The sequence below is a fragment of the Crocuta crocuta genome, unplaced genomic scaffold (assembly GCF_008692635.1).
Source record: "Crocuta crocuta isolate KB4526 unplaced genomic scaffold, BGI_CrCroc_1.0 scaffold143, whole genome shotgun sequence".
Classification (NCBI taxonomy): domain Eukaryota; kingdom Metazoa; phylum Chordata; class Mammalia; order Carnivora; family Hyaenidae; genus Crocuta; species Crocuta crocuta.
Genome location: NW_027529175.1, coordinates 6,330,316 through 6,351,551, shown reverse-complemented (window position 1 = coordinate 6,351,551; position 21,236 = coordinate 6,330,316). Strand labels below are relative to the sequence as shown.

The 21,236-nt window shown below is 55.6% G+C and overlaps 1 protein-coding gene across 1 annotated transcript in view; it reads right to left on the bottom strand.

Annotated features, from left to right (window-relative positions):
• The window catches only part of TBC1D22A (TBC1 domain family member 22A), a 213,395-nt gene that overhangs the window by 107,702 nt on the left and 84,457 nt on the right, over positions 1-21,236 (bottom strand). Inside the window, exons 5-7 of the mRNA XM_077757903.1 lie at positions 18,606-18,676; positions 7,148-7,276; positions 3,782-3,844 (exon numbers count right to left, since the gene is read on the bottom strand). Coding sequence (XP_077614029.1) covers positions 3,782-3,844; positions 7,148-7,276; positions 18,606-18,676 — 263 coding nt within the window. The remainder of the gene's footprint in view (positions 1-3,781; positions 3,845-7,147; positions 7,277-18,605; positions 18,677-21,236) is intronic.

The window sequence follows — 21,236 nt, the reverse complement described above, 5'->3', positions numbered from 1 at the left end:
GCGCTGCTGGCGGGCATGCAAACCCCACAGCCACTTGGGAAAATCGCTTGGCAGTTTCTAATACAGTATGTAGACTCCCACTCACGCCACACAAGCACCCTACTCCTAGGTCCTCGCAAGAGTGGGGCAAGCAGGGGTCTCTGCTAGATGTCTACACGAAGGTTAGTAGCAAATGTGTGTGTGTGTGTATGTGTGTGTGTGTGTGTGTGTGTGTGTGTGTGTGAGTGTGTGAAGACCCACACTTGGAAACAGCCCAGGTATCCATCAACCGACGAACGGGTCACCACGCCGGGCACAGCAACATGGACAACAGAGTCCTACTCAGCAGCACCGCGTGATGACGTGGACAAGGGTCTAAGCACTAGGAGAAGGCACTCACGGAAGTGTGCAATTCGTGTGAGTCCAAGTGCATGCAATTCTTAACAGGTGAAACTCTAGAGAGACAGAAAGCAGATCAGGACTTACCGGGGCACGGGGTGGGGACAGGGGCGCAGGGTGGGGACAGGGGTGCGGGGTGCGGACAGGGGGTTGACAGCAAAGGGAGCAGGGCAACTTTTCAGGGTGACGGAAATGCTCTCGATCATGATTCAAGTGGTTCATGTTGTCACAGTCCCAAGCACAGACGTCTAAATGAATCTACCTGTGCACTTACAGTGGGTGCATTTTACGGTCCAGCCCCCAGACAAAGGCCGCAGNGGAAGGCCCAGACATCAGTGAGGCACAGGGACCGGCTAAAATCAGAGTCATGCTGCCCTGGCTCCGGAAGGTCAAGCACAGCCACATGACTACGCTCTGGCCCCACGGGACAGAAGCAGAGGCGCTGCCAGCCGCTGCCAGGGAGGAGGTGTAAGAGGAGGGGCGTGCCCTCCACGCTCCCGCGGGTGGAGGGAAACGCGGTGCCGGGGCCGCGGGGGTGACGCTGAGCACAGGTGGCAGCCGCCTCGCCGCCGGCGAGCTCGTGCCGGAGCCAGGGACACACACCTGTCCGGCAGATCCCGCTGGGCGAAGCCGCCACAACCCCAAGCGCTCCGCTCCACAGGCGACGTGTCAAGTGGCAGGAATAATATAAAAATGACCGTAAACCAAAGACCTGGGGCAGACTCTATTTTCCACTGAAAAAGTAAGTTAAAAAAAGGTTAGATCTGCTTTTGTGTTGCAGAGATGGTTAAGCACAACCACTGAGAACGACAATCAGAAACCAGTGTCTCAAGAAGACTACGTCCTGGGAAACAATCCCTCCTGCTGTGTGCCACAGTCTACAGCACTTCCGCTTTCACAACCCAGGGTTTCTGCTCAACACAAGCGCATGAGAGAAGGAGGAGCTGAGAGCAAACTGGGGACTGATGGGTTTGGGGGGAGGGGGGGATGGGCATGGAGGAGGCACTTGTGGAGATGAGCACTGGGTGTTCTATGGAAACCAACCTGACAATAAACTATTTGTTAAAAAAAATAATAATTTAAAAAGTAATTTAAAAAATAAATAAAAATAAAAGTGCGTTCGCTGGAGCAAGTAAGATGCAAAGTATTTCAAACTGTAAAAAAAAAAACCCACTTTAAAGAGATGCTATTTGCAAAGGCAAAAAAACGTGGTAACCGAGGAAAAATCTAGTGAAACATACACAAGACTCTTACGAGACGAATGTCCCAAGCACACTGAGAGGCGCTCCAGGCGGCCTAGGAGCTGGGGAGCGGGCACACTCATGGCGACGGAGACGGCTCATAAAGGCGTCCGTTCTCCCAATGTGATCCACAGATTCTGCGCAGCCCCAGCCACGAATCAGACAGACGGCAGAGACAAAAACGGAACGACACGCCCCGGGCGTCTGAGGGGGAGACTCGGTGGGAGCGCACAGGCCTGAGCCTGGCGAGGGACGAGGGCACCGGGGTCCCGGCAGCACCGGGACTCGGGATGCGGCTGAGGTCACCGGCAGGTGGGTGTTGAGGAAGACCCCTCGAATGCTGGGACAAGAGCGAGAACACAGACGCACGCACGTGGGCGTGAGGACGCTCGCCAGAAGGGACGCCGCGGACACGGGGAGACCAGCCGGAGGCCGTACAGGAGGCCGGCCCTGACGGGTCACTTCAGGGGCGAGCTCACTGGAGGCCTACCTCACGCTGCACGCAGCCGGCAAGTACAGACGAACGAAACGAAACCCGTGGGTGTGAAGGGCAAATGAGCAAAGCTTCATGTGACCCCGTGGCAGCAGAGCCGCACGCGGTACGTGTAGGAGATTTCTCAAAAGCACAGCGGTACCAGCCACAGAAGTAGGGACCGGGACACTCGGCCGTACTGAGACTGAGAACTTCCTTCCGGTCCTCACAGCCAGCCAGAAGGAAGCGAGAAGCGGCCAGAGACCAAGAGGACGCGTGTGCAACGCCGGCTGACAGTTTAGAATCCCAAACATGTAAGATCGGCAGCCGGTAAGACCTAGATCAACCACCCACAAGAGAAATGGGCAAGAGACAGAGACACCTCCCCGAAGAGAGGCCACGGAAATACTATCACAGGAAGAGATGCCCACTGCCACCAGTGGGCAGAGACGTGGAGAGGAAGAGCAGGAGCAGAAAGCCCGCCGGCACGAGAGCGAGGAGGGTGCGGGGCGTGGTCACGAGGCCTGGATGAGGAGCCTGGACATGGGGCATGGACACGAGTTAGGAGGACACGGAGTGTGGACGCGGAGCATGGATGTGGAGGGTGGACACGGAGCGTGGACACAGATTGTGGACACAGAGCGGGAATGTGGAGCGTGGACATGAAACATGGACACAGAGCGTGGACACAGATTGTGGACGTGAAGCGTGGACACGGAGCGTGGACACAGACTGTGGACGTGAAGCGTGGACACGGAGTGTGGACACGGAGCATGGACACAGAGCGTGGACACAGATTGTGGACACGAAGCATGGGCACGGAGTGTGGACACGGAGCATGGACACAGACTGTGGACACAAAGCATGGACACGGAGCGTGGACACAGATTGTGGACACAGAGCGGGGATGTGGAGCGTGGACATGAAGCATGGACACGGAGCGTCGACACAGATTGTGGGCACGAAGCATGGACACGGAGTGTGGACACAGCTCATGGACACAGATTGTGGATGAGGAGCGTGGGACTCGAACCCCTGCAGGTGAGCGTCTGAGGGGCGCAGGTCACCCAGGAGCACATGGACACCAGCCTGACAGCCTCCCGGGCTCACCCCCTGCCTCCGGCACAACTGTCCTGTCTCCTCAACGCCCCAGAGAAGCGCCTGATCACAACACGTGAGACATGACACAGGCATCCGGCGACAGGAAAAAGCCACAGAAAGTGTCCAATATCTGAGTGATGGACCATCACCCAAGCGGACACACAGACGAGCAAAATCTCAGAAAACGCCGCAGAGGGAAAGCACACACTAGAGACGAGGGCACACGACACACACTGAGGTGGCAGGACCACAGAGTCAGGGGCCACTCGCATCCTGGGGGCCCTTCGAGGGCAGGGCAAGCACCGTGGGCAGCTCCAACACGGCGGGCCCGACATGAGTGGGGCTCCCCCCTCGTGCGGGAAGAATGAACGAGCACACGCTCTAGGCACACGTACCCGTGTCTTCCGTCCGTGTCAGTACAACACACAAAACACAGATTCCTGTCCATAAGGACGTTTTCGAGGGCCACCCCCATGCACTGGGGGGTCAAGCACCCCAGCCGCACAAACCACGTCACGAGTTCCATGGGCACCCGGCACCTAGACCCAGGGAGACACTGTCCCCAGGAACTTCGGATCCCGGCTCTTACCTCTGTCACCTTGGGCTGGAGTATCAATGCTTCCGGACTCATTCGGGGGACATCTATGTGGATCTGCAGACGCAAGGAGAGACGGGAGAGGGTTATTCTGAAGGATGAGAAATGTCACCCACCGTAAGCGCTGTGGTCAGAGGAGCAACGCTCCACAGCAGGGATACGCTGACCTTGGACTCTAACCCGCTCCCGCCCTGGAACCAGCGACTCCTCGACTCCTCGGGCCGCCTGCTGCTCCAGACGAGGGGCGGGTTCTAGGGTGCACGCCCCCCCAGGTCCCGGTGAGAGGGCCTGCTGACACTTCCCACACAGAACGCTGCTGCTGCCTGATTAGGAAGAGAGCAGGCCCTCGGCTCTTTAGTAACATGATCCATAGCAATTAGTAGACATTGATTCCCGGCCTCTGACACGGGAGCAATTCAGGTACATCAATAGCGTACAAGTTTTCGGCTGTGACAGCTTCTTCTTGGCACCCAGGCCACACTTTTCTCCACTTCACAGAGTTCCGCGGGGACCCGGGGCACTTTTCCAGGGAAGCACTTAAACAACTCTGCCGGCGCCGGCTGCCCCCTGCTTGAGCGCCGCCTGACCCGAGGGTCCTAACGAGCCTCCCACACTGCAGACGACACACCCACAGGTTCAAGCGGCAACGAGGAAGAAGAGGAAGAATCCTCGGGACGTGGGCAGGCACCACGGGCTGGCTCCCGACGTCCCCCGGGCACAGCCTCCACTGGCCAACGCTGTCACCATCCCCAGTGACCAGGAAAAGGCCTGAAGGAAGGCAGACACATCGTAATGCCAAGAAGGAGTCAACGTCAGGTTCGTTCCCGTCAGCACGTGAGTGACCACTAGACCAGGACGGCGTCCTCACTCTGCCCTACGAGCACTGCAGCCCGGGCGCCATCCCTGAGGCCGGGCTCGCATCCTTGTCTAGAAGGTGCCTGCCGCGCCCCTCGGGGGCTTGCCTGGAGAAGGGCGCCGGGGTGGAGAGCATCCGAGGCGTGGCGGCCGCGTCCGCACTAACAGGCCCCTGCGTGGAGCTCCTCCCTCAGTGAGAGCCTGGGCGCCAGCAGCCCATAGGCAGCCCCTACCTGGGGAGGACCAGGGGGAGGACCGGGAGGGGCCAGAGCCAGCGGACTCGGCGTTCAGGGAGCACAGGGCAGGGGGCAGCAATGAAGGACAGCGGGCAGGGAGGTGAGAGAGCTGGGGAGCCGGCCCGGAGGACACTGTCAGCCCCAGGCCCCCTGAGCGACACGGGGAGGAAGAGAAGAAGTGGAGACGTGAGCGTGACCTGCCGCCTGGAGCCCCGCGGGCAGTGGTGCTGAGAGGGAGGGGTGCGGTCCAGACAGGGGGCCAGACGACTCCAGCCCATCGCGTCCCCTGCGCCAGGGCACCCTCGAGGGCCACCCTCCAAACACGGCTCCCGTGGACGGGCCAGCAGGCACCGTACCTACGCCTGCTGTCGTCTGTGCCGACGGGACAGAGCTGGACACACGGGGCTGTGTGTGCCCCCCGGGCCACCTGCTCCCCACGTACGNGGGGGGGGGGGGGGGGGGGGGAGGGTCACAGCCATCACAGAAATCCCAGAGTGGGGCGGACACACCGGATGAGTCTCTGATCTGAACAACTCTGTGTGCGCGGGACAGGACGTGTTCCAGCAGACACTGAAGCCGGTGCACAGAGGACACAGGGCTGTGGGAGCGGGCGGTGTGGGAGGGCGAGCAGGCCCCTCGAAGGGCCACAGGGAGATGCCAGGGTGCCCGGTGCCCCAAACTGGACCGGGCTCTGCCCCGACCAAGTCGGGAGTTGGAGGTGGCCGCAGAGGAAAGCACGGTGTCCACCCCCAGGAGGTGGGCCTGCCTGGCAGCAAAGGGAGCCCACATCACTGCCATGGGTCACGGTCTCCCCCCAACGTTACCGTAGAAACATCTGGGGAATTCACAACAATATGCAAGCTTTTTATTACCTATCACAGTAACTGAATAAAGATGCACGCGACCTGTTTTTAATTAACTTTCCCTCAAGAAATTCATAATAGAACACAGTTTGGTAAATCTCACAGATAGATGCTAGGTGTCATCCTGTGGAAGTCTTTGCCTTGAATAAAAATTCATCAGAAACACATTCAAGACAATACCAAATGGACCATCAGCTAAAATCAGTGAAGTGGAAAGATACACCAGCTAAGCTACTACTCGCCCGACCAAATCCAAATGTGATCTCTCTTAAATCCGCTTCCCAGAGTGCTGGGCCGCAGCCCCCAGGCAGGGGGGCCAGAGGCAGGGGCCCCGCCCCAGAAGGCAGGGGAGGCAGGCTCCGGCCCCTCTTCCCAGCCCTCCCTCTCACGCGCCCCTACCATATCCCCCCCATGAGGAAGATACTCTCCAAAACCCATCCCCTTAAAGAACCGTGGGTTATTAGCCAGAGGGAAGGCCTATCTTGGGACCTTTATAACAGATCGCCACCAAAGCAACAAAGAGGTGTGGAGAGCCCATATCGGAGGCAGAAAATTCGGCAAGGCTCCTTCACCGGGAAGTGGGGTTTCCAGAAGTGCTCAGTACTAACATCTCTCAGGCAAGTCAGGACGCAGGGCTACCAACTAAGAACTGCCTCTTGTTTAGGTAGCACGGGAATGAATGAATGAATGGAATGAATGAATGAATGAATGAATGAAGGCAGCACAAACCACTCTGAATTTTCACACGTTACAAAGACAGTAAGAATGATCAAGTCCTCCAAGAGCTTTTCTAACAGCAAATTCTGCATGTACTGTGAGCTGTAAATCAATTTTAAGTATTCTTCCCATTATACACACTGTCAACTGTTGAAGAAGCCATAATTACACCCATTTTGTGTCAAACGAGAGAGCAGAAATGATACACTGGCTACACGTTTTGCTGTGGACTAAACTGCCCCCCAAATCCAGCTGACCAGTCAGCTCTGGTCCGCCCACACCACACCCCTGCATGCCCCCGAGAGTCCGTGGGCCCACGAAGCCCACAGACTCTCCTCCTCCCAGCAGACGGCGACAGGCCTGCCCGGGGCCTGCGGGGCCGACAGCAGCTCACTGACACAAGAAACGCAGGGCAGCTCCCGAGGAAGGTCTCGGGGCACCGCCAGGGGACCCCGGGCACCTGCTCTGTGACCCCAATTAAACACACCCCCGTCACTGCCACAGAAAGAAGTGGAGGTGAGCAAAGGGGCACAGGAGGAAGCAGCAGGGACACACTGTTATCTACTCGTGTCCCGGCAAACGCCGATCTGTGGCCCAGTTAGGGACGCACCAGAGGGAATAGCTCCTCCCACAAACCGTCACCGAGCCGGGGCTTCTCGAGGGACGCGGGGCAAGGGACAGGCACCCACCTGCCTGTAGGTGTCCTGGTGCGCATCGTCATGCCGCGAGTCGTAATAGTGCTCAACGAACGCGAAGTACTCTCTCTGCTTTCTCTGGAGCGTGGCTGGTCTTCGGTCCACGTTGGCAGGAAGGTAACCCTGGGGGAGAAAGAACAGAGACAAAAAGTGCGCGTGGTTAATGTGGACTCACAAAGTCTGGAACACAGAGGGGCCTGTCGTAAGTGGGCGTGGTGCCCTGAGACTGGACAGGGCGATAAACGGACACGGACATCAAGCACGGCAGGAAGCCAGTCTCCGGGGCACCAAAGGGCGGCTTGGACTTGCACGCCCACAGCCTTCGCCGAGCCGGTCGGACTCGACTCGTGGCCACAGAAGCGGGAGGCAGACCGGAGCCAGGCTTGAACTTCGTGCTCTCCAAGGGCAGGATGGAGACGGACCCCTGGTTCTAAATGCCTCGTGTGCCTCAACAAATTCAGAATTTGGTGCGGTCTTGTGACCATGGTACCTGTGTGTGCATGTGTACACTCCTACATACACACATGTACACAGGTGTGCAGGTGTACACAGGTGTGCAGGTGTACACAGACGCACATGCGGAGAGATCGTCCCTTATGCAAATGTCTTCCTCTCTCCAAAGACTCCTGGGCGACTGGCAGCTGCCATCCCAGGACATGAAGTGAACTCAAATCCAGAAGGACCAGGCAGCTCAGCGTGGTCACCAAGAGCCCAGTCTCCAGGGCCAGACTGCTTGGTGTCGTATATGCTTTTTATTTCTTTGTTTCTACTTTATTAAATTTTAGTTTATTTACTTATTTGGAGAGAGAGAGCACAAGCAGGGGAGGAGCAGAGACAGAGGGAGAAGGAGGGGGAGAGACTCCCAAGCAGGCTCCATACTGTCACTGCAGAGCCCGATGCAGGGCCTGAACCCACAAACCATAAGATTCTGACCTGAGCCAAAATCAAGAGTCAGAACCTTAACCAACTGAGCCACCCAGGCACCCCTCTTTGCTTCTACTCTTTAAATCCACATTACTGATATGTCACGTATAACATAAAATGTGCCTCTTTTAAGTAAACAGTTCCATGACATTTGACAAAGGTACACAGCTGGGTAACTAGGGCCCCAGCGAAGATATGGAGAATTTCTATCACCCCAAAACCTTCCCCCATGCCCTCAGCGGTCCAGCCCCCCTCAACCAGGAGAGCCCAGGGAGCCGCACACCCCCTCACCGCGGATCGCCGAGGCCCAGCCAAGAACTTCGCACGAATGGAATCATTTCGGGACGCACGCTTTGTTTTCACTCAATCTGTTGTCCCTGTGACACTTCCAAACTGATGCGTAAACTGGCAGTCTGCTCCTCTGATCGTTGCGACATATTCCTCTGAACCGAGGAGCCACAGTTTGCCGGCCACGCGCCTGCTGCAGAGCACCTGGGCTGGTTCTGGTTTGGGGCTATTATGAATAAGGCTTATTACAAATATTCCTGTACACGGTTTTTATGGCTATGAACTTCCACTTCTACACCTAGGAGTAGAGGAGCAGCTCATCACGTACGTACGTGCTTAGTTTCCTAAGAAACTGCCAGACATTTTACAAGCAACAACGTGGATTCACACCCCAGCCAAGAGTACAAGAACTTCAGATGCTCCACGCCCTCCCTGATACTTAGTGTTGTCAGTCTTTATTTATGGGGGGGGGGGGGGCAGAGAGAGAGGGAGACACAGAATCCGAAGCAGCTCCAGGGTCCGGGCTGTCGGCACAGAGCCTGATGCAGGACCTGAACCCATGGACCATGAGATCAGGACCAGAGCCAAAGTCAGGTGCTTCACCGACTGAGACACTCAGGCGCCCCGTATTGTCCATCTTTTTTTTTTTTTTAATGTTTTTTTATTTATTTCTGAGAGAGAGAGAGACAGCGTGAGCAGGGGAAGATCTCAGAGAGGGAGACACAGAATCCGAAACAGGCTTCAGGCTCTGAGCTGTCAGCACAGAGCGCGACGTAGGGCTCAAACCCATGAACTGTGAGATCATGACCTGAGCCGAAGTTGATCGCTTAACCGACTAAGCCACCCAGGTGCCCCATGTCCGTCTTTAAATGTTAGCATTCTGGGCGTTCCCAGCTGGCTCAACCAGAGCATGTGCCTCTTGATCTCAGAGTTGGGAGTTCAAGCCAACTCAGTAGAGTTGCTCAGTCGCTCAGTAGAGACATTACTTTAAAAAAAATAATAATAAAATCTTAAAAACATAAATATCAGCCATTCTACTGAGTGGCTTTAATTGCACATCCCTGATGATTAATGATGTTGACCATCTTGTCATGTACCCGTCCGCCACCGCTTCTCTTCTTTGGCGAAGTGTCTGTTCCAATCTTTTGCCCATTTTGTAAATCAGGGTGTTTGTCTTCCTAGTGAGTTTTATGGTTCTGTGTTTCTGAAAGCGAATACGTGTTAAGATTATATTCTCCTAATCTGGGGCCTGCCTTTTTGTCTCAAACAGCAGAAGCTTTAAATTTCCATGAGATCCAACCTATAAAGTTTTTCTTTTATATTTAGTGCTGCTTCTGTCCTACACAGGAAAGACTTTCTCCCCGTTTCTTCCCTGGGTGTTCTCAAGCTTCACCCGCCTACCTCCTGCTCATCCCCCCAGCGTCTCTCGGACGGTGCTCCTTCAGGACACCTGACCCAACCCCCGAGGCCGGGCTGGTCCCTCAGAGCTCCAGCCGCTCCTGGCATGAGGCCCCCCGGAGCCAGCACCTCACTGCGCCAGCCACACGGCGGCCAAATTTTTATTAAGTGAATTCATGTACGAGCAAGGGAACAAATATATCCCCATGGTATTTTCCGCCTTTTAAAATGCTCCCACATCTGCAGTGGACCTCACTGCGCCTGCTGCTGAACATCTCTACCTCCCTTGTTCCTCAGAGCCCTGGCGGTCCTCCGGGAACCACACGTCCCTGCTCTCAACCCACAGTCCCCTTCCTTCAGGACTGTTCCTGAGGGGCCACCGCTCTGGCCACAGGGGCTGACAAGTTCCGAGGCAGAGAGGGGACCCAAAGCAGGCACAAAAGTCAAGCCCCGCGGCTTTTCTTTGTTGCTGCCTGTGAATCAGGCAGAATGTGCAGAGTTTGGAGCTGTGGCAGCCGCCCTGTGACCATGCGGGAGAGCCACAGGCTGCGGGTCCACCCTGAAGAGCTGACCTGCAGGAGAGCAGAGCTCAGAGAGTCACCGGCCTTGATGAGGTCGGCCTGAATCGGCCAGGTCTTCTCAGCTGTGCGAGCGCGTCGATCCTCTGCTTCTCCAAGGCATTTCCAGGAGCGCTGATTCTCCTGCACACGTTTGCTTTCACACACCGGGGTCATACTGTTACGCCTCTTGTCCAGAAACACACACTGAAGTATAACGTGTGAGCACACACTCACCCAACAGAAGGAGGCATTACCACGAACCAAACACGGCTCAAGGCCCCGGGGAGCCTCCTCACCACTGTCCTCAACCTCCTCCCTGGAGCTAAGTCCCTGACTTCTAACATGGAGTAAACGTTGCCTATTTCTGAACTTTCTGTAAATGAAATCAGGTTTTCTGTCTGGCTGCTTACACTCAGTGTTACATCTGAAGAGCTCATTCATGTCTGGAAAGTGGCTGACCCTCACTGTTGTATGCCCCTCACTGTTGTGTGCCCCTCACTGTTGTGTGCTCCCGTTAGCAGGCGCCTATCTGGACTGCTCCCACTCTGTGCTCTCAACGTGCTTGTCCCTGCCCTTCAAGGCCCACGACATGCATTCTGCTGGGTATTTACCAAGGAGGACCCTGCCTCTGCCCAGGGTCCACAGCCCTGCTGCAGGGTTTTCCAAAGTGATCCCACTCGCACTGGAGGTACGTGCAAGTGTCCACTGTTCTACATCCTTGCCAACACTTGGTGTTGCCAACTTTATTCATTTCAGCCGTCCCAATGGGCCTGCGGTGGTCTCTGTCAGAAGGTGGCTTCAGGACGCCTGAGGGGCTCAGTCAGTTAACTGTCTCGCTCTGGACTTCAGCTCAGGTCATGATCTAGAGGTTCATGGGTTCAAGCTCGTCAGGCTCTGTGCCGAGCAGAGCCTGGCTGGGATTCTCTGTCTCTCTCTCCCTCTGCCCCTCTGACGCTCATGCACATGTGCTCACACTCTTTCTCTCTCTCTCTTTCTCTCAAAATAAATAAACTTTAGAAAAAGAAGACGGTAGCTTCACTCTGCATTTAGCAGAAGGCGGATGGAGCTGTTGCACCTGTGAAATGCGTGCACAAGCGTGGCTGCGTTTTCCGCGGGGTCTTACTCGTGTGCAGGCGCAGCACACCGTGTCCCCTGGGAGTCTCTCCTGCCTGCGCTTTGCCTCTTCTCCCCACTAACGACGTCTCTGGATGAAGGCAAGTTCGTGGCTTGAACGTGGTCCCATTTATTAATCCTTCATTAGTCCTTCTCCCATCCTTTGTAAGAAAATGTCCTTTCTCCAACCGGCTGTGCTTCCACATCTCACTCTGAAATCATGACCGTGTCCCCACTGTCATTAAGCAATGGCCTTGGGCGGGGCCGGCGCAGGACAGCGCACTGCAGACCGCTGTGAACAAGGCTGGGCTGACACGCGGCCGCGCCTCCTCAGGAACGAACCGTGCGCGGCTGCCGTCGCTGTACGTAGGCAGAGCCGAGCAGTCACCAGGCACTGAAATCTGTCCTGCAACACCGCTACCCAGCCCCTTCCAGAAAGTCTGCCAACCCGAAGGCCTTCCGCCACAGGTACTTCTGTTTGCACGTGTTTATGCTCAACCTCCCGCTTCTGAACATCGTGACAATCTTTTCCTCGTCCGGTATTCTAAAGTACATGGCAGTCAGCCACGTCTGACTTCTTCCTAAGGCAAAATCCCCGAAAGTGAGCTGTTCGTTCAAGGCCACGCTGGATGCACTGAAGGCTCCTGATGCTTCTCCCCAAGCAACCCGCCAGGAAGGGCAGCAGTTTCCGTTCCAGGAGCCCTGCCCCTCCCCACCTTCCGCAGCAGGAGGAGAGGCCCCCCTGAGGAGCACCTGCCTCAACTTTAGCAGGTCGGGGAGGGGCACGTTCACCAGAGGGTGACGACAAAGTTCCCATCGCTGAGCATCAGGGTGGCTGTGACCCACGCACCTCTACTTTCTGGCCAGACGAGAGATGCTCCTGCTCCAAAGGCACATGGATTCACACACTTGGAACGGCGACAGCAGCGAGGACCCCCGCGCACACTGGAGTGCCGGGCGTGCCCGGAGCGCCTGCCACCGCCGGCCCTACTTCAGAAACCACCTGCCCCGGCGCCTCCACAGTCAGGCCTCTTCCAGTGGCACGGGGTGCTCTCCCTGCCCCTGCCGGGGGGCCTCCCACCCCAGGGGGACTCCCAGACCTGAGGAGGGGCGCAGCCTCATCACATCAGAGACCATCCTCCTGGGAAGCACCAGGAGGGACCGCACCCATCTGACCGCACTGGGACTTCAGTCCCCATGGCCATCACCTGGCGAGGAGAACAATTCCTTGCCTCCAGGAGGCCACAGCCACAGGCCAAGTAAGAGACAGGCCAACTGCTCACCAGGCACAGAGCTGCAGGGAGCACTGCCTTCAATCCTGGTGCTGCACGGAGCCCGGCCTTGAAGCCTGGGGCCGCACAGATCGCTGCCTTGAAGCCTGGGGCTGCACGGAGCCCGGCGTTGAAGCCTGCCGAGCGGGTGGGCTGGCAGTATTCCTGCTCATGGAAGAGGAAAGGCTCAGGAACGGTCTCTATGGCCGAATTACAGGGCCTGAGCACAGACTGCAGCCAAAGCTCAGCCTGAGCGCTCCCACAGCCCTTACCTGACACTGTCCTTCTCAGGGACCCCAGGCTCAACTCGCACAAATTCAGGGAACAGGTCCTGCCCCATAGAGTCATCTACACACATGCACATACACACACATGCACACGTGCACACACCATTCACTGGGCTCTGGCACATGTCCCAGACCCTCGGACCCTCAGACCCTGGGCTTAGCTCCGGGAGGCAGAGATGCCTAGTGCAGCCCTCTCTACTCCTTCCCACCCCGAGAATCTACAGGACGGCAAGTTCAGGCCACCTTCTCGGCAACACACCCAGGAATCATGCCCTGCACAGAGGCAGACGCCCTCCCCACGCTGCCACCAGCCCCTCTGGCCTCTCTCTGCACCCCGTTCCCTGGGCCTGAGACCCCCCCTCCCACACCAGGGCGCAGGTGAGGCCAGGCTGCTGCGACAGAGGCTGCAGACACAGAGCAGCCCCCGACCTGGGGAATCAGCTTCTCACCTCCAGTCTACACTCCAGGGCCCGAGGCCCACGGCAGCCTTTCCCCAAAATATGTCCCCTTAGCACCTCCCCTGCCACAGCGGCATCAGCCAGACCGAGAACACGTGGTCGCTGGAGCTCAGCTGCCTCCCCCCGGCGGCTGTCTGATCCCCACTGCGACCCCACTACAAGTAAGCTCTCTTCAGACAGCTGCCCTGCCCCCTCCGGGTCAGCACTCTGACCTCGGTGTCCCTCCCAGGACTCCAGGTGCTTCCTGACTCAGCTTCTGAGACGCTCAGACGCGGGGACGTCGCCTGTCTCCCGAGCTCCCGCAGAGGTTCTTGCCCGGTGCTCACAGAGACTCCCGCCCCCCACGCCCAGAACACTGAGGGGCGCACCACAGATTCCCCGTGCGGACCTACTGAGGTCACCACTCCCCAAGGACGGCCACAGCCATGCGCGCCCTAGGAGGAAGATGTGTGAGCATCCTCGTGAAAAACCGTATCGGCCAGCGCACAGCTCTGGGTTTGGTCTGGGTGGCTCTGGGCTTGGCACTGGTGGTGGAGAAGACAGAAGAAGAAGCTGTGTGGAGGGACAGAGTAAACGCCCCGAGAACGGCCACACGACTGCACGGATCTCATGGGGCACTGTGTCCAGGCTGCCGCCGGGCGAGGAGCACAGGGGCAGGCACGTGGCAGCCAGGCGGCAGGCCCCGCCGTGTGCCAGGCCAGGGCAGCGGGGCCACAAGGGAAAAGCCAGGGAACAGTGTGGGCAGCCCTGCACCAGTCACATGCAGCGCCACCAAAGGATTCTTCGTGACCATGAACGAGGACTCAAGCATTCTCCCTCCCCCCGATTCTAACTTCACTCATTGGAGGAGAAATCTAAAAGGCAAGCATGTCGTAATGGGAACACAGGCAATAAAATGCCCCACACACACTCCTGACACTCATTCCTAAAGGAAAACACACATATGCAAGTTGAGGCCTCTCGATAATTAAGCCAGACTAGAAATTATGCAAACGAAATATGTTCGTGTGCGCAATGAATTTTAAATGACACAACTACAGAAAACCTAATTGCCGTATTAGCATGCCATAAAAACACTAATCATGAATGTAAAACAATACGTGCATATGCTGACATCAACCCATCCCCGTGACACAAACACCCAGCTGCCCCTCCCACTGGGTTCACACACACACCGGCCTCAACACACCGCAACGGGACCCGAGGACGCCAGCATCTCACTTCCCACTTCTAAACATCCTGCTCACTAGCGTAAATGTTAAATGTTTAATTAGTTTTTGTTCGATGTTTCTGAAATAGTTATTTTTTTAAAATGAGCCAAAGAATATGATTTTTGACCGCACTAATTTTTAAAAAGTTACTGCCGCACTTGCATGGAATTTAGATGTTGAAGAGCACTGATGGGGGCTTCATGGTATGTTCTAGACCAGAGTGTATGTCGTCGGTCCTCCATAAATGACAGGAGCCGAGTTTCCCATCTTTCTTTATTAAAGCAGCATTTCCTACTCATCAGGTAAGAACAGTGCTCTTCAACAAGCCACTGGATCTCAGTGATGACAAGTCGTGAACATGCTGGGGGAGAAAAGTCATTCATCTGCCAGGTCTGGAACGAGGTCCACATTCAAATACAGCTCAGGTTGTCCTTTTTCACCGGACAAATGACAGATTCTCCTCGGTCCTGGGGTCAGGGTCCTGGAAGCAGAAGGGATGGGACAAGCCAGACCCCACCTGGGCCCCAGCTGGGCCTCGAGGACACTCTTGGTCGAGCAGGCACCTGGGCCNCAGCATCCCTCTCCAACCCTGGGGGACTCCGAGACCAACAGTTTCCCAGCTCCCAGGTCACATGAATGTGCACCCAGAACGAAAAAGCACGGGTCAAGAGAGCAGCCCAAAGCCCAAAGCCCCCATGCCCCTGCCTTCTGCCCCCCCCCCACCCCCGCCTGGGGTAGGCTGGAGCCGGTGCAAACCCGGGTACACCCCAAGGCTCCGATTTGCTCTGTGGGCCCAGGGGAGTGGAATGTGAGGCCTCGGGTTCAGAGAGTCCCTGAGAGGTGGCCTGGACTGGGGAGACCCTTCTCTGCACCCCATGGCCCCGAAGTGCCTGCTAGGTTTTCTCCCCACTGTTTTCCCAGATACTCCTGCGACCCAGCACCTGCCAAGGGCCAAGGGCAGACGCGCAAGGAACACTTGCCGGGTCAGAAATGCGGGGTTAACTTCCTGCGCCGAGCTCCCCACATCTCTGAGGGCAGGAAACACGCTTGGGACGGGCGCTTGGGAGTAACCAGGAGACGAGCGCTTCGAGGCGAGGAGACGACAGCCCCCAGAATTCTGACCTCCTTCCACCTACCCAGGTCCATGTCTGACAAGCACCCCTCAACCTGGATGCGCAGGGCCCGTCCTCACCCCCCAAAGGACTGTGCACGGGCACGAAGAGACTGGATGGCATCCCTGCTCGCCTGCACGGGCCCAGAGCGCAGAGCAGTGGAGAGGAGCACACTCTCCCTGAGTGAGGAGCACAGCCCCAGAACAGGCCAGGCCCCACCCCAGCAGCCCCAGGCCCGCACAGCCGCTACCCCTGCCCCCGGCCCGTCTTCCTGTCCTGGCTTTCCTTCCGATGCCCCCCAGGAGCGGCCTGGCACCCTCTTCCTGCTGGCCAGGCCCTGCTCACGATACCGACCCATCTGCTCCCCGGCCCTGCACCCAGAGATCACCACTTCTGCGGGCATCTCTCCCACGGGCACAGCCGGGCACACAGCAAGCACTCAATAAGTGCTGTGAAGCAAGTGAAAACACATAGAAAGAGGCGCAGGGTGAGCAGAGCACTGGGGGCCCAGACTCCTGAGAGAATGGTCTCCTTCCCATGCAGCAAAACCCCGGTCTGTCCTGGGGGAGACAGAGGAGGGCAGGGACTCCCCCTTTTCTGGAGGCCCCATAAGGGACAGGGACTTGGTCCTTTCCTCTCCTTATCTCCCGGCTCCAAACACAGTGCCAGAGACACAAAGTGCCAGGAAATGCTGATCACATGAATGAAGGAACCAACCAACAGACCTTTCGAGTCCCGACCTCCCCATTCCAGACACATAGTCACGTCACCCCTCACTCGGCTCCTTCAGAACCGTCGGCTCCTGGTCCCTGGCTGCCCAGGCCCCCCACCCCCACCCCTACCCGGGCTGTCTGCCTGCCGTTCCTGGGGGGCCGGCTCACCTTGGCTCCTGCTCGTCCAAGGCCAGCTACATCTCCCCCACCCAAGGCCCCTAACACACCCTTCAAGATGTTCCAGAAGCATCCCACCATCACCGCGAAGCCTGGCCTGCCGTCCACGTGAGTCTGCGCTGCCCTGGGACCGCCCCTCCCTTCTTGGTGCCCCCCACTTTGGAAAAACAGGCTTGGCTCACTGAGCCCTACACTTTTTTTTTTTTTTTTATTTCTAGGAGAGAGAGAGAGAGACAGCATGAGCAGGGGAGGGTCAGAGAGAGAGGGAGTCACAGACTGAAACAGGCTCCAGGCTCTGAGCTGGCAGTCAGCACAGAGCCCGACGCGGGGCCCAAACCCACGAACCGCGAGATCATGACCCAAGCGAAAGTCGGACGCTTAACCGACTAAGCCACCCAGGCGCCCCTCCCCACACTTTTTTTTAACTCATCCATCAACTGAAAGAGGTCCAGAACTGCCAAGTCCATGTCTGTCCTGGCTGGTCCCCAGCTCCCCACCTCGAAGCACCTGCAGAAACTGGGAATGAGAAGCCTGCCCTCGGCACGCGCTCCGCTCCTGCCCGCCTGCGCTCTGTGCTCCCCGCGGCATGTGATCCCAGATGCCCTGCAGCCCTGACCCACCCCAACCCCCCCCAATGGCAGGGGCACCTCTGTCCCCAGGCAAGGGGCCCCTGTAATCAGCCAAGCAGCACATTTGCACAAGGAAGCCCGCATGCTCCTTCCCTGACGTTCCGACCTTCCTGCTCACAGACTCTACCCACCTACACCCTCCCTCCCATTCCAACCAACCAAGCAGAGTGTCTGTCCCCTCCCCTCCTGCTCCTCCACCCACTGAATCCCAGGCTGCCCGCGGGCCAAGCCAGCTGCCCTGCGGCACACTCAGGGTATCTCAACCACGACTCACGGAGACTGAGAGCCGCAGGAAAGGAACGGGACGAAATCATTCATGAAGGCTTTCCACCTAGAGGCAGCACATCCTTAATAAACACAAAATTGCACCATAAGGTCTTAAACGTGTTTTCATCAAAACTTCCCACAGTTCAATCTCAAAACCTTGTAACCTACCTTAGAGGACGTTTGGAAAAGTAGATACAAATGCTTAAAATAACAAACAGCAAACAAAAACATAAGCAATTATAGGTCTAATTTTAATTGTGAGAGAATATTTAATCAATAAATATTTACTGGTGAGAGCTGCATCTGCATTTAGGATTACAAGGTACTAGGCTGCAAATTTATGAAGACTCATTAACAAAAGAGAGTCTTTTAAATACTGAAAAGTCAGACCCAATTTAGAGTAAACACTTAGAGTTCCCTACTGATTTAGCTCCAAAAATAATTTAAAAAGGGAAAGACAAGAAAGCTGTCTAGAAACTACTCAGAAGTCTTCAGCAGGGCCCAGCTCACTTCTGACGTTAACCCGAGCGAAGGGCCCGGGAGTCCACTGGCTGCCACCCCCACCCCGTCCACCTGACCTCCTCTAGGAGTGTCCACAATGGGCAGTTTAGAACCTGAACCCCAGCCTCCATCAGAGAAACGCAGACTGCTTCTAACGTCCCCGCTAACATTAAAAAAAGAAAGAAAGAAAAGAAAAAAGAGCCCACCGCCTTCGTCAAACCTATTTCGCCGTGATGGATTCCTCAGAATTCAAACAGTCTTCTATGCACGATCCTTTCTCTATCACAGGCTTGAAAATATTACAAAGATTTTCAGAATAATGAAATCAGAGAAGAAGAATACAGCTGTCATAAATAATTACTTCTCCTCATTTTCTACCAGCCTTGTCAAACCAAGCTTGAAATTAGGCAAAGGATGGAAAATGTGACCGTGACTCAGGCAAAGGCCCAGCGCGGTCACAAGGGCAGGGTGCGTGCCTGGGCGGTGGCTGACGGGCTGAGCCCGGAGCCAGGAGCCCGGATGAGCGGCCCCAGGGAGACTTACTGAGAGCAGTTTCCAGGTAATCGGACGAACAGACTTCGGGATTCCGGACCAGCTCAACTTCCGTAACTCCTCTGTTGACAAAGAGACAAAGAAAACAGGGTTTACAAACCGTCCACAAACTCCCCACGGAGCTTTAACGTGCTCCATCAATGTCAGGTGGGGTAGGGGGCCCCATAAATGAAATCCAAACAAACCTAAGGGATAAAGATTTCAGATACTGATTGTTCTCAACATATAAGAGACACGAAGTGGTCTCTACTCCAGCAGAGCTAAGTGTCACCTGTTTTGTGTAAGTTACACAGAGCACGTGTTTGCCAAATGCATCACAAGTGTCCCCAGAGCCACCCCAGGACAGGTGAGGCACCACACACCTTCCTCCCTGGGGCTGGGAGCCCAGAAGAAGGGCTCCCCTCGACACGCCCCCTTCTCCCTGCCCACCCTCCATCTCCCTGTACCCCTACCACCAACACCTGTCCCCAACTTAACCACCCTCTGGGCTCTCCCTTCCTTCCCAAATTCTGTCTCACTCCCACCATTTACTGCTGGAGAATAGAAGGTGCTTTGCTTTTGAAATAAATTATTTCACGGGGATAAGCTTGTGTCCATATAGCACCGATCAAGGGTGAAGCCATGTTACACACACCAAGAACAACACAGTCTTCAAAGCAGACTACACAAGTCACTGCTGCCATCACAAATACCCAAAGAGAGACAGGGCTGGTCAAGGATGTGTCTGGAGCCTCCCAAAGGCAGGAGAGGACACAGCAGGGGCCGGGGGGGTGAAGAGATCGGCCCCTGAATTCCATCTGACCTTCTATGTCTCCCAAAGGTCTCAGCCACATGCCCCAAATGGATAGAGAATACATTTCAATTTTCAGGTATATCAACACTCAGTCAATCCCACTGAAACTGAAGTAATTATTTCTTTCTTTTAAGTTACGAATCCACCATTAGGCTCTTCACCTAACAGCTAGGAGCTCATGATTAATACTCGGAATAAAAGAAACGATTAAAGAGACTTTGGTAATATAATCAACAAAATACAAAGTCCTGACATCTAATCTTTTTCCAATTACTAAAGTCTAAGTAAAATAAGTACAGAATAATTGGGCAACGGGACCAGCAATAACTCGCACTTTCCAGCAGAATCTCAGAAAGTATCGAATCTTCCCCCGCACCCTGAGGATATTATGAAAAGCAGAAACCTAATATCTGAACACTAATAATGCAATGTTTACCAGTCATGTTCCCAGAGCCTCTCCTGCATGAGTCTGGTTTTCTGATTACGGTTTATATGAAGAAAGCCGAGAGAAATCTCCGTTGCTAATGTTCTCTGAACCTGTCTCCTCATGAAAGAAACACAAAAATGGTGCCTTGAACAGACATAGGAGGCCAAGTTCTGAGTCTGTGTAAGCTGTAGTGTTTAAAGGGAGCTTTCAAAGGTGCTATTTGCTCCTCACCACAGCCTGAGTGACTCGTGGCTGTGACCCTACTATGCAGGTGAGGAGCGGAGAGGTTGGGTGACTCAGCCACAGTAGCCAAGGAACTAAGTGACCTTCACAGCCCAGAATCTCTCCACTCTATTAACTTCCACTATTAAAAAGGCTTCCTGCAACACTGACAAATTGCACTCATGAATATGGGCAAGAGGTTCAAAACAAATCTTAGCAGATCAAAACACAAGCAGATATTCAAAGAATGGTTCACACAGTGTACTCCAGGAATAAAAGAACGGCTCCATGTTGGGAAATCTCGTACCTAGAAAGGTGTTAACCTAGGCTGATGGGAAAGTCCTAGGACCATTCTGGTAGATGTCCAGTGTAGACCCTCTCCCAGGGCCTGTCTGCCCCTCCACTTTTCTAGTGGAATCCCGGCTGTGCAAAGTGACCACCACCACTCCCCACCCCACCCTGAAGCCATGGAAAGTAGAACTCAGCCCAAGGTTGGAACTGAGTGGCTGCTGCAGAGCTAAGCCACGCCCTCACCCACCAGGCTTCAGCCATGAGCCTGGGGCCCTATCTGAGCCACTGAGAAGAGAGCAAACTCAGCTGGGGGCTGCTGCGGAAAAGGCCCCTCCCGGCTCTCCAGAATCCTTTTGGGAGCAACCCTCTCCTGCTTCCTCTGAAGGCTGTGAGGGTCAGATGGGAGGCTGGGGACAGCCGCAGCCATCCGGCCCCCAAGCGGCCTGAGGATGAAGCCAACAAAGAGAGGCAAGAATGAGGGCTGAGTTCAGCAAGACCAGCAGATACAAGAACATTCCAAACTCAACAGCTTTTGTCCAGCAGCAACAAAACAGACAATGTTACAGGCATAAGGCCTCACAAGAAATAGACAACAGCATAGGAAGAAAACTGTAAGGTTTTCCTTAAAGACATAAAGAAACGGAGGAAAACAGCAAGCTCACTGGCATTAAAGTATGTAATGAGCACCTCCTCCGGGCCAGGGAACCACACACACAGCCCTGTGCTCAGAGGACCCACCTCCACTCCAAGGACGGAGAAGGTGTGGAATTACAGCTGAGCTCAGAGCAAGAAGAAAGGGCTGGGAGATCAAAGTACAGGTGGGAAATTCCACCTTGTTAGGAAGGTTTCCCTGAGGAAATGACAACTGAGGAAAGACCCCCATATGAGG